Source organism: Lampris incognitus, chromosome 10, assembly GCF_029633865.1.
Source record: "Lampris incognitus isolate fLamInc1 chromosome 10, fLamInc1.hap2, whole genome shotgun sequence".
NCBI classification, from domain to species: Eukaryota; Metazoa; Chordata; class Actinopteri; order Lampriformes; family Lampridae; genus Lampris; species Lampris incognitus.
Window position 1 is genome coordinate 31,153,695 of NC_079220.1, and position 13,556 is coordinate 31,167,250.

At 42.5% G+C, this 13,556-nt stretch overlaps 1 protein-coding gene across 1 annotated transcript in view; it reads left to right on the top strand.

Moving 5' to 3' along the window:
* Positions 1-13,556, top strand: part of eftud2 (elongation factor Tu GTP binding domain containing 2) — a 46,565-nt gene that overhangs the window by 12,621 nt on the left and 20,388 nt on the right. The window contains exons 12-22 of the mRNA XM_056287408.1: positions 2,532-2,595; positions 2,731-2,821; positions 2,956-3,091; positions 4,539-4,666; positions 5,039-5,232; positions 5,409-5,520; positions 6,780-6,920; positions 7,902-8,003; positions 9,139-9,221; positions 9,547-9,633; positions 13,255-13,381. Coding sequence (XP_056143383.1) covers positions 2,532-2,595; positions 2,731-2,821; positions 2,956-3,091; positions 4,539-4,666; positions 5,039-5,232; positions 5,409-5,520; positions 6,780-6,920; positions 7,902-8,003; positions 9,139-9,221; positions 9,547-9,633; positions 13,255-13,381 — 1,265 coding nt within the window. The remainder of the gene's footprint in view (positions 1-2,531; positions 2,596-2,730; positions 2,822-2,955; positions 3,092-4,538; positions 4,667-5,038; positions 5,233-5,408; positions 5,521-6,779; positions 6,921-7,901; positions 8,004-9,138; positions 9,222-9,546; positions 9,634-13,254; positions 13,382-13,556) is intronic.

A 13,556-nucleotide genomic window follows, 5' to 3' on the forward strand; every position in this document is an offset into this window, starting at 1 on the left:
GGAGAGGAACATCTGGAGTGTCCCACTTAGCTTCCTGCCACCGTGACCCGACCCCAGAGAAGCAGCTGATGAATGAATGAATATAAAAATCACTTCTGGTGGCGTTGTCACCGCCCATGGATAGTGGTGATTGCGAATACTATTTTGCGGTCCATGATGAAACAGTAGTGTTTGAAACAAGATCACACTATTTATAGGAAAATAAATTCCCTCCAAAACATATTTTTCATCGAGAAAGCACCTGATTTGTGGGTTCACGCATATATTGGGCCATATATTAATAGGCATGCCTTTAAGAAAATACAACCATACAACTCCACGATGAATGTAGCAAATATGTTGTAAATATATAAATAAATATAAAATATAATGTGTTTTATATATGTTTATAATATTTATTAGTATATACATTTTTTAAAGAAAATTGGTGCATCTCCTGCCAATACATTTGTAGCCCACTTCCTCAAAACTATGTTAGCAATGCCCACAAGCTGGCTGCAGCCAGCGCCACAGCGATTTAGCGACATCGACTCCTGTATTTTCACAATGTGTGTCTGGTGTGTGTCTGTGTGAGTCTATAAACGGACAAACTAAAGCACTTGGGGCCTTGATTCTTTTTGGAGGTTATTGGGGATGATCGGGGGCACCTATAAAAAATAGCAGAACATTAAAATTATGCATAATATGCATAAAATATGTGGAATCCCTTAAGAATCCTGAGCAGTTCAACAAGATGGCGGGCTCTGGCTACGTCACGCCTCGGCTCTTTCCGCCGTTCGCACAAACCTCGCGTTTTTAACGGCTTGCTGGATGGCGGGTGGAGACAGCGAGCAGCGTTGGAAATACAAAGCGTCCGTGAAATAAGCCGCAACGTCAGAGTGGCATTTGCACGGGTCGATCACGGGCGTATATGGCGGCTGTCACGTGAAGTGAACTCAATAAAGTTTTCTGTTTTTGAATGTAAATCAGGGCGTGCGGGTGGTTCGGGTTTTGGCGGGTCTGACGAACAATAAAGTTGGCCGCTGTTGCGCGCGTGGAAGTGTCCGAGTGTCTTATCTGATGAATCAGATTTAAAGGCCCAAACATACTCGGGCGGAACGTACGCGGAGCGGACTCCACGAGGAATGTCCGCAGTCATTTGGGCTTCCATAGTCGAGCGCACTTCCGCGTTGTAGTTTCCTGTAAAGCTGTCCGTGAAACACGACATTACCCACAATGCTTGCGTGTTTACGCGCTTCTGTCATGGCGTCCGACACTGACGACGAGGAAGAGATGCTCTTGCCTGCTGGCTCTACAAGACAATAAATCGAAGAGACGGTGGTATGTATCCTCTCTGTGACGTGTCGTACAGGTGTGGGTACTTTCGCACCTTCTACTCATATATTTTCGGAATGTGTGTGTGTGGTGTTAGTGTGTGTGTGTGTGTTAGTGTAGATAGCGGGACCGAAAACTAAAGCATTTATGATCCTAATTTCTTTTGGAGGTGGTAGGTATTGTTCCAGAGAGGACCAGAAAAATAGCAGAAAATTAAAATATAATTATAATAATTATGCAAAATATGCATTTTCTAAAAATGGCTAAAAACCACCTTTCTCGGCATTTCAAGTGATTCTGAGCATTTGGGGGGAGGGAGTTGGAGTGGGGGGGGGTTTAGGGGCATGGGGGAAGGCGGTTAGCTGGCAGGATGAAGAGGAGGGAGAGTTAGACGGGTGGATAGCTAATAAACGTCATGATCACCGCAACTTGGTTGCGGGTCACTTACTAGTACAATGATAAAGTCGCTGCTGGTGTGAGCGCAGGGTAACGGGAACCTTCATAGAAATGTAGTGGAGTCCAAAGTACAATATTTATCTTTCAAATATAGTGGAATAAAAGCCATAAGTTTCCAAACAAAAAAAAATTACTCAAGTAAAATACAGATACTCAAAAAATGTACTTAAGTACATTACTCAAGTAAATATACTTTGTTACTGTCCACCCCTGTCCACAAGGCACTCTGCACACAGCCGATTACACAATTCTACAAACAAAACACTCAACTAAACCAAATTCAGGAACCTTTAAAAGTTGTCCCAAACAAACCAAGTTCTTCATACTTTCTTCAAACGAATGAGCCCCCAATTTGTTATGACCGGCTCGCAGGCCACAACAAAAAGAGGGAGAAGCATTACAAATTTAACAATAACAAACTGGAATTTATTAAAGTAAGCAACAAAGGTAATACAATAACGTATGAACAGACTTGGTACAAGTCGAGCAAGGCTTGATAAGCAAGGAAGTGATTAGAGAGAGATCAGAACGAAAAGAGAGTGGAAACCGGGCAAGCGGGCTAATGTGGGTTCTGGGATAACGACCAGGTCTTCCCATTTAATACTTGATGGCATCTCGGCTGCCTGTTCCACCCTTCCTAGGACTTGCAACACATAAACACACACCACAGGACCAAAGGGAGAGACACTGGAGCCGTCACACCCATCTATCAGTGTGTTTCAATCATCTTCAAGGTGTAACTCTTTTCTGTGGCTTTGCAGGTGACATCAACTACAATGAGTTTGCCAAGAGGCTTTGGGGAGACATTTACTTCAACCCTAAAACGTTAGTAGCTCTTACGAAACCCTTTTTAACAAAATTAGTTGATGCTAACATTTGATGGTCAGCTTTTCTTTGCTACCACATCGTTGTTCTAATACATCTAGTGTGCTTTTATGGCTTTTCTCACCTCTCTTTCAGGCGAAAGTTCACAAAAAAAGCTCCCAGCAGTAACTCCCAGCGTAGCTTTGTGGAGTTTGTTCTGGAACCTCTCTACAAGATTCTTTCACAGGTTAGACTCCAAGATCATTCTCATGTGCATCCAGAAAAAGCAGCGTTTGAAGTAGGTCACAGTCAACCTTTTGTGACTCTGGCTAAATGCCCCACATTATTATTCTCTCTCTCTCTCTGTCCTCGTGTGTGTAGGTGGTGGGAGATGTGGACACATCTCTCCCCAGGGTTCTGGATGAGCTGGGGATCCATCTAACCAAAGAAGAGCTGAAGCTCAACATCAGACCCCTTCTAAGGCTGGTCTGCAATCGTTTCTTCGGAGAGTTCACTGGTATGTACCCTAACTGAAAGTAAAGACGCTTTATTAGAAAATCACTTAAAGTTAAAGTGAAAAAGCAGCCACATCGGGGGCATCCGGGTAGCGTAGCGGTCTACTCCGTTGCCTACCAACACAGGGCTCTCCGGTTCAAATCCCCGTATTATCTCCGGCTTGGTCGGGTGTCCCTACAGACACAACTGGCCATGTCTGCGGGTGGGAAGCCGGATGTGGGTATGTGTCCTGGTCGCTGCACTAGCGCCTCCTCTGGTCGGTCGGGGTGCCTGTTCGGGGGGAGGGGTAACTGGGGGGAATAGCGTGGTCCTCCCACGTGCTACGTCCCCCTGGCGAAACTCCTCACTGTCAGGTGAAAAGAAGTGGCTGGCAATTGATTGATTGATTGATTGATTGATTGATTGATTGATTGATTGACTCCATATGTATCGGAGGAGGCATGTGGTAGTCTTCAGCCCTCCCTGGATCGGCAGCGGGGGTGGAGCAGCAACCGGGATGGCTCGGAAGATTGGGGTAATTGACCAAGTACAATTGGGGAGGAAAAGGTGGAAGGGGGGGAGAGCAGCCACATCATTATTATTGTTTTATATATGATATAGTATAATATGTATGTGTGTACACACACACTGCCATTATGTTAGTACTGTTGCTCACAGACATTCTCCTGCTTAGAATGTGAATGATCTCTGCTCAGTCAGTTCTCTCAGTTTCACATCCTCTGGTCATTCACTGCAAAAGGTGTAAAAGAAACCCAACCTAGCTTGCAAGTCAGGACTTGTGTGACCCCGTCACAGTAAGTCATGTGTGTTATAACTAAATGAGCTAATAATTCAGATGTAAGCCCTAAGTTTCCCAAACAGCTGCCTGCTTAGACTGCTGCCTGTTTGTTGAAGGCATTCATCAACCGAATCAATCACTTGATATTACACACATACAAAGGTGTTGAGGAAAATTGTGTCAGAGTAAAAGTTTGCATTTTATTATGAAAATGTTGGGCAATAAAAGTAAAAGTTGATAAAAATGTAAACACAAGTAAAATACAGATATGCTCAAAAATACTTTTGCTTTGTTACTTTACACTGCGGGCATCCTTGTTAATATTTTCCTCTCATCCATAACTGCATTAATTAACACCTCCTCTATCAGACATCTCTCTCAGCCATGACACTGTATGGCATTTCTCTGAAAGCCATTGTAGCTGAACAGGACTTGTGATGCAGATCCCCCGTGATTAACATGAATCTAGTCTGAGTGGCCTCTGTGTGGTTTCCTTGCATTTGCTGCTGTAGAACATACCGGAGGAACTAGTAATGTATAGGCACTGTGTCTGCCTGTATTGTACTGGATAATATATTTATAATTGTTAAGTGAAATGTCATGGTTTTAGTAAATGTGATGATCAAATTAATTTGAACCCATGTATGGTACCTTTCCTGCCGCCAAACAGGCTTTGTGGACATGTGCGTGCAGCACATCCCATCACCACAAGAGGGTGCAAAGAACAAGATAGAGCACAGCTACACAGGAGGCCTGGACTCAGACCTTGGGGAGGCCATGGCAGAATGTGATCCTGATGTGAGTGTTACTGAGTAGGTGTGACAGACTGTCGAGTATAGGCTGGAGCGGAACAGATACGCTGGTTAACTGCTAATTGGTAGAACCTGTTTCTAGTGAAAGTCAATAGCTCCATTCGAACTCTAAATTAAACAAGCAGATCAACGTAATTGACTCTAAAATGAAGGAGCTTTTGACAATACAAGACAAAAGGAGCATTGACTGCCACATTCCAAGTTCCATTTAATCTCCTTGGCCTTAACCACGTCAGCAGAGGCAGGGAAGTGATGATATATTCCAGTGTTCAGACTTTCCTGTCCTAATGGTTTCCAATGCCTCACTCTGTAATTGCTTTTTTCCATTCTCCCCTTTCTTCAACTCTCCATTCTTCAGGGCCCCCTGATGTGCCATACCACAAAGATGTACAGCACCGAGGACGGGGTTCAGTTCCATGCATTTGGCAGGGTGCTGAGCGGGACCATCCAGGCCGGCCAGCCTGTGAAGGTGCTGGGAGAGAACTACACCCTGGAAGATGAGGAGGACTCCCAGGTCTGTACAGTGGGACGCCTCTGGATCTCTGTGGCCAGGTACGTATTTGAATGAATTGTCATTAAAAGATGATGAAAGCAGGCGTCCTGGTGACTGAACCTAAGTTAAGCACATACCATCTAGGCTCATGATGACTGCAGCATTTTTTACGTTTATGCCAGTGACTGAAGCAATGCTTATTTGATCAAGTTCCCCCACCTCTCTGCCCTTGTAGATACCAAGTTGAAGTGAACAGAGTGCCAGCCGGTAACTGGGTTCTCATTGAAGGCTGTGACCAGCCTATTGTCAAGACGGCCACAATCACAGAGCCAAGGGGAAATGAAGAGGTAATAGGCATGATAGAAGTCACCTTTGAAATCAGTGACATGCAGACTGATGAGAAATGAAAGGGAAAACCTGAATGTTTGACCCCTACAGTGAGGGGGACCATGGGATCTGTTATGCTGTGGAGGGCATTTTCCTGGCATGGTTTGTGTTCACTTGTGCCCTAAGAAGGAAGGGTCACTACAAATCAATACAAAATTATTCTGAGTGATCACCTTTATCATAAGATATAACATTTCTATCCTGATGGGAGTGGTCTCTTCCAGGATGACAGTGCCCCCATCCACAGGACATGAGGGGTCACTGGATGATTTGATAAGTATGGAAATGATGCAAATCATATGCTACGGCCTTCACAGTCACCAGATCTTAACACAATTGAACACCTATGAGAGATTTTGGAATGATGTATTAGACAGCGCTCTCCACTGCCATCATCAAAACACCAAATGAGGGAATGTCTTTTGGAAGAATTGGTGTCCATCCCTCCAGTAGAGTTCAGAGACTCGTAGAATCTATGACAAGGAGCATTGAAGCTGTTCTGGAGGCTTGTGGTGGACCAACACCTTACTAACACACTTGATGTTGGTTTTTCCTTTAATTTGTCAGCTGCCTGTAAGGGCTGCACAAAAAAATAGATACAGCTCAGTATTGCAGTATTTTATTTCATGGTACTTTATCGATTTTTCAGCCCCTCGTATTGATACATTCATGTTTTAAACGGATTTCAGCTCTGTGTTCAGTGACGCTGTAAGAATACTTAATATGCACTTTATTTCATGATGTTGTGGCATCTACATTGCGGTTGAGTTCAGTGTGTTCTGGGACACAATAAGAATACTTAATATGCACACTTTATTGTCATATGATGTTATGGCATCTATATTTTAGTTAAGTGTGTTCAGTGACACAGTGTGCACTGTGCAATGCAAAGACCGTTCTAATAAATTGGAATGGACATTTTTAATTAAATAGTTTTCATTCAACTTGTCCACTGTATCATCAAACTATAATATGATGTAAATATTAGGCTACCCAGGTGGTACACAGCAAGTTGTATTTTCAGCTATATTTTTAAATTTCCAGTAAATTATGTAGAGTATTGCAATGTATCACAATATGAATCATATTGCAATGTATGATACAATCGTATCGTAATACATATTGTATCCTGAGGTCCTTGTCAATACCCAGGCCTACTGTCCGTGCATTCCCTCGTGAGCAAGAGCAGGGCATTCATTCTCTAAGCGTTCTTTGCCAGGCCCAGATCTTCAGGCCCCTAAAGTTCAACACGGCATCAGTCATCAAGATTGCCGTCGAACCTGTCAACCCCTCAGAACTTCCCAAAATGTTGGATGGACTGAGGAAGGTCAACAAGAGCTACCCTTCTCTCACCACAAAGGTACATCCATTAACACTGATGTACTGGATCACGGCTAACACACCCACACACACCACATAAATCTTTGCTGCACAAAAATATACTGTTGGTTCAGTTGGTTAAATGTTTTGAAAAGAGGGGCGTAGCGGTCTATTCTGTTGCCTACCAATACGGGGATCGCTGGTTCAAATCCCCGTGTTACCTGCGGCTTGGTTGGGCGTCCAGACACAATTGGCCGTGTCTGCGGGTGGGAAGCTGGAAATGGGTATGTGTCCTGGTCACTGCACTAGCACTTTCTGTGGTCCATCAGGGCACCTGTTTGGAAGGGAGGGGGAACTGGGGGGAATAGCGTGATCCTTCCACATGCTACGTCCCCCTGGCGAAACTCCTCACTGTCAGGTGAAAAGAAGCAACTGGTGACTCCACATCTATCAGAGGAGGCATGTGGTAGTCTGCAGCCCTCCCCGGAATGGCAGAGTGGGTGGAGCAGCGACCGGGACTGCTCGGAAGTGTGGGATAATTGGCCAAGTACAATTGGGGAGAAAAAGAGGGAAAAAGTAAAAAAATAAATAAAATGAAAACACAGTTAAATGTGCAGGTAACCAACATTTTAAATGTAGTGTCATGACCCAATGAAATAATTTTGAACAAAAAACCGTGGGAAAGTGCAAACCTCTGCCAAATCTAATTGATTGTTCCACTGTACAAGAACCCCTTGCTGACAAGGTTTTTTGAGAATCCATCCATCTGCTTTTAAGACAGACATGCACAGACAGACCTACACACACATAAATAGACAAATTGACAAACACACACACAAACAGACGGACCCAGAAAACTAACCTCCTTGGCAGAAGTGAAAATATCGATCCCCTGCGAAGTGCAAAAAACCCCAAAAAACCCCCAACAATTTATCTTCCATTGGAGCTTCTTATTGACTAAGATTATGAGGTGAATGTGTCTGCATTTTATTTTTTCTAAGTGTCTTTTTCTCTGTCTCAGGTGGAGGAGTCTGGAGAACATGTTATCTTGGGCACAGGGGAGCTCTACCTGGACTGTGTCATGCATGACCTGCGCAAGATGTACTCTGAGATTGACATCAAGGTCAGTTTTCTCATTGCTGCGCTGTTCACCTTACAAAGATAGACAACTTGAGATTTTTGTTTGTTGGGCCATTTTCAAGCTTACATTCTGTAACATAGTTTGAATGATTTTTCCAGTGCCAGTGGTGGTTTTCTGTGTTCACACATAGCTTCTGTCTATAAGATTTACAAATATCCTTTACTCACACTGCGGCACGGTGACGCAGTGGGCAGCACGGGTTTCCTCCGGGTGCTCCGGTTTCCTCCCACAGTCCAGAGACGTGTAGGTCAGGTGAATCGGCCATCGTGTGTGTGTGTGTGTGTGTGTGTGTGTGTGTGTGTGTGGGGGCCCTGTGATGGACTGGCGGCCTGTCCAGGATGTCTCCTCGCATTCCGCCCAATGACTGCTGGGATAGGCTCACGCATCCCGGTGACCCTGAGAGCAGGATAAATGGTTTGGGTGATGGATGGATGGTTTGTTCACACATGACATGACGGTGTCTTGTCTTGTTCCCCGCTCGTGTGGGATGTCTTGTAAACTACAGCATCTCTAATGGAATTCTTTTATTCATCTATTCATTTATTATTTCGGCATAATTTGGTATATAACTGTACTACACAGCTGGCTCTTGATTTCATCCTCTCCACGAACTCAAAGAAGCTGGGTTTCCTCCCACAGTCCAAAGACGTGTAGGTCAGGTGAATCGGCCATACTAAATTGTCCCTAGGGGTGGGTGTGGTGTGTGTGTGTGTGTGTGTGTGTGTGTGTGTGTGTGTGTGTGTGTGTGTGTGTGTGTGTGTGTGTGTGTGTGTGTGTGTGTGTGTGTGTGCGTGTGTGTGTGTGTGTGCGTGCGCGTGCGTGCGTGCGTGCGTGCATGCATGCGTGCGGGCCCTGTGATGGCCTGGCGACCTGTCCAGGGTGTCTCCCTGCCTGACGCCCAGTGACTGCTGGGATAGGTTCCAGCATCCCTGCAACCCTGAGAGCAGGATAAGCGGTTTGGATAATGGATGGGTGGATGTAATGGTGTAATCAAAGTACTGTGTGCTGATGTCATGTATATCTGTACGTAACAAATAATAAAAGTTAGGGTCGAAGATGGAGCCTATGAGGAAGTGTTACTTGTTTCTTGTTTAATTATGCCAATTTTTGCCTGCAGGTTGCTGACCCAGTTGTCACTTTCTGTGAAACTGTAGTGGAGACATCATCGCTCAAGTGCTTTGCTGAAACGCCTAACAAGAAGTGGGTGTCAAACATGACATTGCAATATTCATTTTTGATGTTTGCATAGACCTGGTGCTCTAATCCATATTAACTTGCAATGAATGCAGCGGTGGAGGAAAAAGCTTGAATTCTCAGAATATCAACACAAGACCAAATCCCACTGTTCACATTACCTTGTTCCTCAGACTGCTTCTTAAGATTTAGTATGAATGCTACATATTTGATGTTGTGAAACTATACTGCCGCACTGTGACTTCTGTCTGTCAGTCATTCCCTCCTCCTGGCAGGGTCTCCTCCAGAATCCCTTAATGATTGACTGACAGCTGTTTGATTTGATTGACAGGAATAAGATCACGATGATTGCAGAGCCCTTGGAGAAGGGCCTGGCCGAGGACATCGAGAACGAAGTGGTGCAGATTACATGGAACAGGTGTGGTGCAGCAACATTATTGCATACATATGTACACACACATACACAGAGTTTATAATCACATAATTCAATCTTTATTCTCCTCTTTGTCAAATGTTCCCTTTTCACTTCTCTGCCCCTTTTTTGTACAAGAGTAAAATCACATTCTTTCAGAGCAGCCGTGTTTATCCATTTATGTTGTCTGTTGAGTAGGCAAATAAAACAATAATGGGACTACAATAAATGTTATTGGAAAAGCTGACAGAATTCTGTGCCGCCTGGGGCTGAAGTAATAGTCATCATACACATATACTACACATGCACACATTCGCCTCTTACCCAAACCAGAGTGTGTATTCCCAACCCATATGGCTTTGTGTTTGTTTGTTTTTTTGCTGCTGTCCTTTTTTGTGTAACCTAGTTTTCATAGCTTCTGTTGTCTTTGTTATGAATCACTTTGTAAATTTTTTTTTTATTTTTAGTGAAGAAAATTTCTCACTGTTCTCATAATACCATATGACTGTTCTAACATTTTGACCCGACATGTCCTTTATCAGAGCATGGCCATTTATTTTTTCAAAGGATCGATATATATACACTACTGTTCAAAAGTTTGGGATCACCCAAACAATTTCGTGTTTTCCATGAAAAGTCACACTTATTCACCACCATATGTTGTGAAATGAATAGAAAATAGAGTCAAGACATTGACAAGGTTAGAAATAATGATTTGTATTTGAAATAAGATTTTTTTTACATCAAACTTTGCTTTCGTCAAAGAATCCTCCATTTGCAGCAATTACAGCATTGCAGACCTTTGGCATTCTAGCTGTTAATTTGTTGAGGTAATCTGGAGAAATTGCACCCCACGCTTCCAGAAGCAGCTCCCACAAGTTGGATTGGTTGGATGGGCACTTCTTTGAGCAGATTGAGTTTCTGGAGCATCACATTTGTGGGGTCAATTAAACGCTCAAAATGGCCAGAAAAAGAGAACTTTCATCTGAAACTCGACAGTCTATTCTTGTTCTTAGAAATGAAGGCTATTCCATGCGAGAAATTGCTAAGAAAATGAAGATTTCCTACACCGGTGTGTACTACTCCCTTCAGAGGACAGCACAAACAGGCTCTAACAGGTACTATTTAATGAAGATGCCAGTTGGGGACCTGTGAGGCGTCTGTTTCTCAAACTAGAGACTCTAATGTACTTATCTTCTTGCTCAGTTGTGCAACGCGGCCTCCCACTTCTTTTTCTACTCTGGTTAGAGCCTGTTTGTGCTGTCCTCTGAAGGGAGTAGTACACACCGGTGTAGGAAATCTTCAATTTCTTAGCAATTTCTCGCATGGAATAGCCTTCATTTCTAAGAACAAGAATAGACTGTCGAGTTTCAGATGAAAGTTCTCTTTTTCTGGCCATTATGAGCGTTTAATTGACCCCACAAATGTGATGCTCCAGAAACTCAATCTGCTCAAAGAAGTGCCCATCCAACCAATCCAACTTGTGGGAGCTGCTTCTGGAAGCGTGGGGTGCAATTTCTCCAGATTACCTCAACAAATTAACAGCTAGAATGCCAAAGGTCTGCAATGCTGTAATTGCTGCAAATGGAGGATTCTTTGACGAAAGCAAAGTTTGATGTAAAAAAAATCTTATTTCAAATACAAATCATTATTTCTAACCTTGTCAATGTCTTGACTCTATTTTCTATTCATTTCACAACATATGGTGGTGAATAAGTGTGACTTTTCATGGAAAACACAAAATTGTTTGGGTGATCCCAAACTTTTGAACGGTAGTGTATATAACTTTGTTGAAAGAAACACTCAATGGTAGGGAAAGTGCTCAACAAATAAGGAGCAGAATAATCCAATGAGTAAAGTAAATTCTTTATGCCATAAGCATGACAGCTGGTGATTGCTTATGGCATGAAACAGGCTTGTTCTGTCAATTAAAGAATTACTTGAGTCACTGGATTTTATATATATATCATTTCCTTTCTGGAAACCATCAATGGTGTTGATAAAAGTGCTCAACAAATTAGGAGCGGAATATTAAGATATGTCTGATATAGCTAAAGATCTAATTGTCTATACTTCTGCCTATTTGCACAGTCGTCTGGCTGTTATGTAGGTCAAAATCCATTCAACATGTATGACACTCATTTGTTTCATTTAACAGTGCCGTGAACATTGTTATAATGCCCATATATAAAAATAGGAGACAACATAAAACCTTAACCAATATTGCACTACATAGGATTAAGCTTTTAACTTAATACAGCTCTCATAAATTACACTAGTGTGCAAAAAAGAACTTGGTAGACTTATTATAACCCCCTTCCCCTCGATTAAGGAGATCTTCAGTGTTTACCCCGCTATCTGGAAGGGAAGCTTTTTCAATACATCAGAAACTGAGTGATGATACAGTGTCATGTCTGAGGTCATTGAAATGCACTGAAACTGGACAGTTTCTATCATCTTTCCAATCGACCGTCACTGCCTGTTTATCGTCTGCACTGGCAATTACAGTAAACTTTTGCTTTAGAAAAGTGCTTTGTATTTTTGTTTCAATTAATAATTTTATCGTTTGGTTTTATTTGTATTTTAGTGTTTTTCATTTAGACAAATAATTGGGTAGGTAATGTTTTTTTTTAAAAGATCCATAGGTGTGTTATCCAATTTTCTACCAGTTATCACATATGGGGAGTTTTTGCGAGGAAAAAACAAAAACAAAAAACAAGTCGTTTCGTGTGTAAGTCGCATTTATATGGTGGTTCAGTATTTTCAATTTAGTCACAAGACCAAACAGTGCCATCTAATGGCCTTAGTTGAAATGCAACGTATTCATCTGAAAATTACATCGTATAAGTTGCTTTTTTTTTTTTTTTGTACTCGTCTGGCTGGTTCTGCGACTTATATTCCAAACAACGACTTATAGTCTGGGAAATACGGTATTTGGATTTTTCTGTTGTTTTCTATTTTACAGTTATAGAACTGAGATACATGTTGCCACAATTTCAGAACAGAAGGCTTTTATTTGGGTCTTTTTGGCCCTTCTGTTCATTTGGCTTGTATACCAGTCCAGACTGTGTTCCACTTCCTTTCCTCCCTGAAGTCCAACTGACGTGTGGGAGTATTATTATTTTAGTCAATCTTTTAAGAACTAATGGAAAGAACAAAAGTTTGCCAAATTTCAAGTTTAATACAAATCATCTATTAGTCGCCTCCTAAAAATCTTTAGGATACCACAGATTTGGAAGGTGTGTGTATTTATGCCTAACATTGTGTGGTCATTTTAAATTCAGTTTAACCATGCATTAGAACATCAGACATTGATTTGACTGTTCATTATAGAGGTGAACCCTCCACCCTTGCTTTTACACTCTTAAGCTTTATGAAGGTTTTGTTAACTACATACTCTATAAATAAATGTCTGTTATTGACTAATCATGTCATCCATGTGGGCCGGCTGTCACTAACATGGGGCAACAAACCCCAAGCAGTGACATAATTCACACATCATTCATCCAACCCCTCCCCTCCACCATTAACCCCACCGCCCCCCATTAATCAGTTGCTGCAATAAGCAACCCATTAATATAATCTTGCTTTTTTCCAAGAAGTCACTGTCCCATTCCTTTCCCACAGGAAGAAGCTGGGAGAGTTTTTCCAGACCAAGTATGACTGGGATTTACTGGCTGCTAGGTCCATCTGGGCTTTCGGTCCCGACACCACGGGACCCAACATCCTAGTTGATGACACCCTGCCTTCTGAGGTGAGATAACGGACCAGCTGGGAAGGCATGGGATCAATGGAAAATCAGGCCAAATTTTTTGTCTTTGGTGAAATTTAAGATAATGTTGAGTTTATTTTTTGGGTGGTCCGCTACCTGAGCTAGGTGTTTGTGAACTCAGAGTGACTGACTCTTGGACACCTGCTCTGTCACTGTG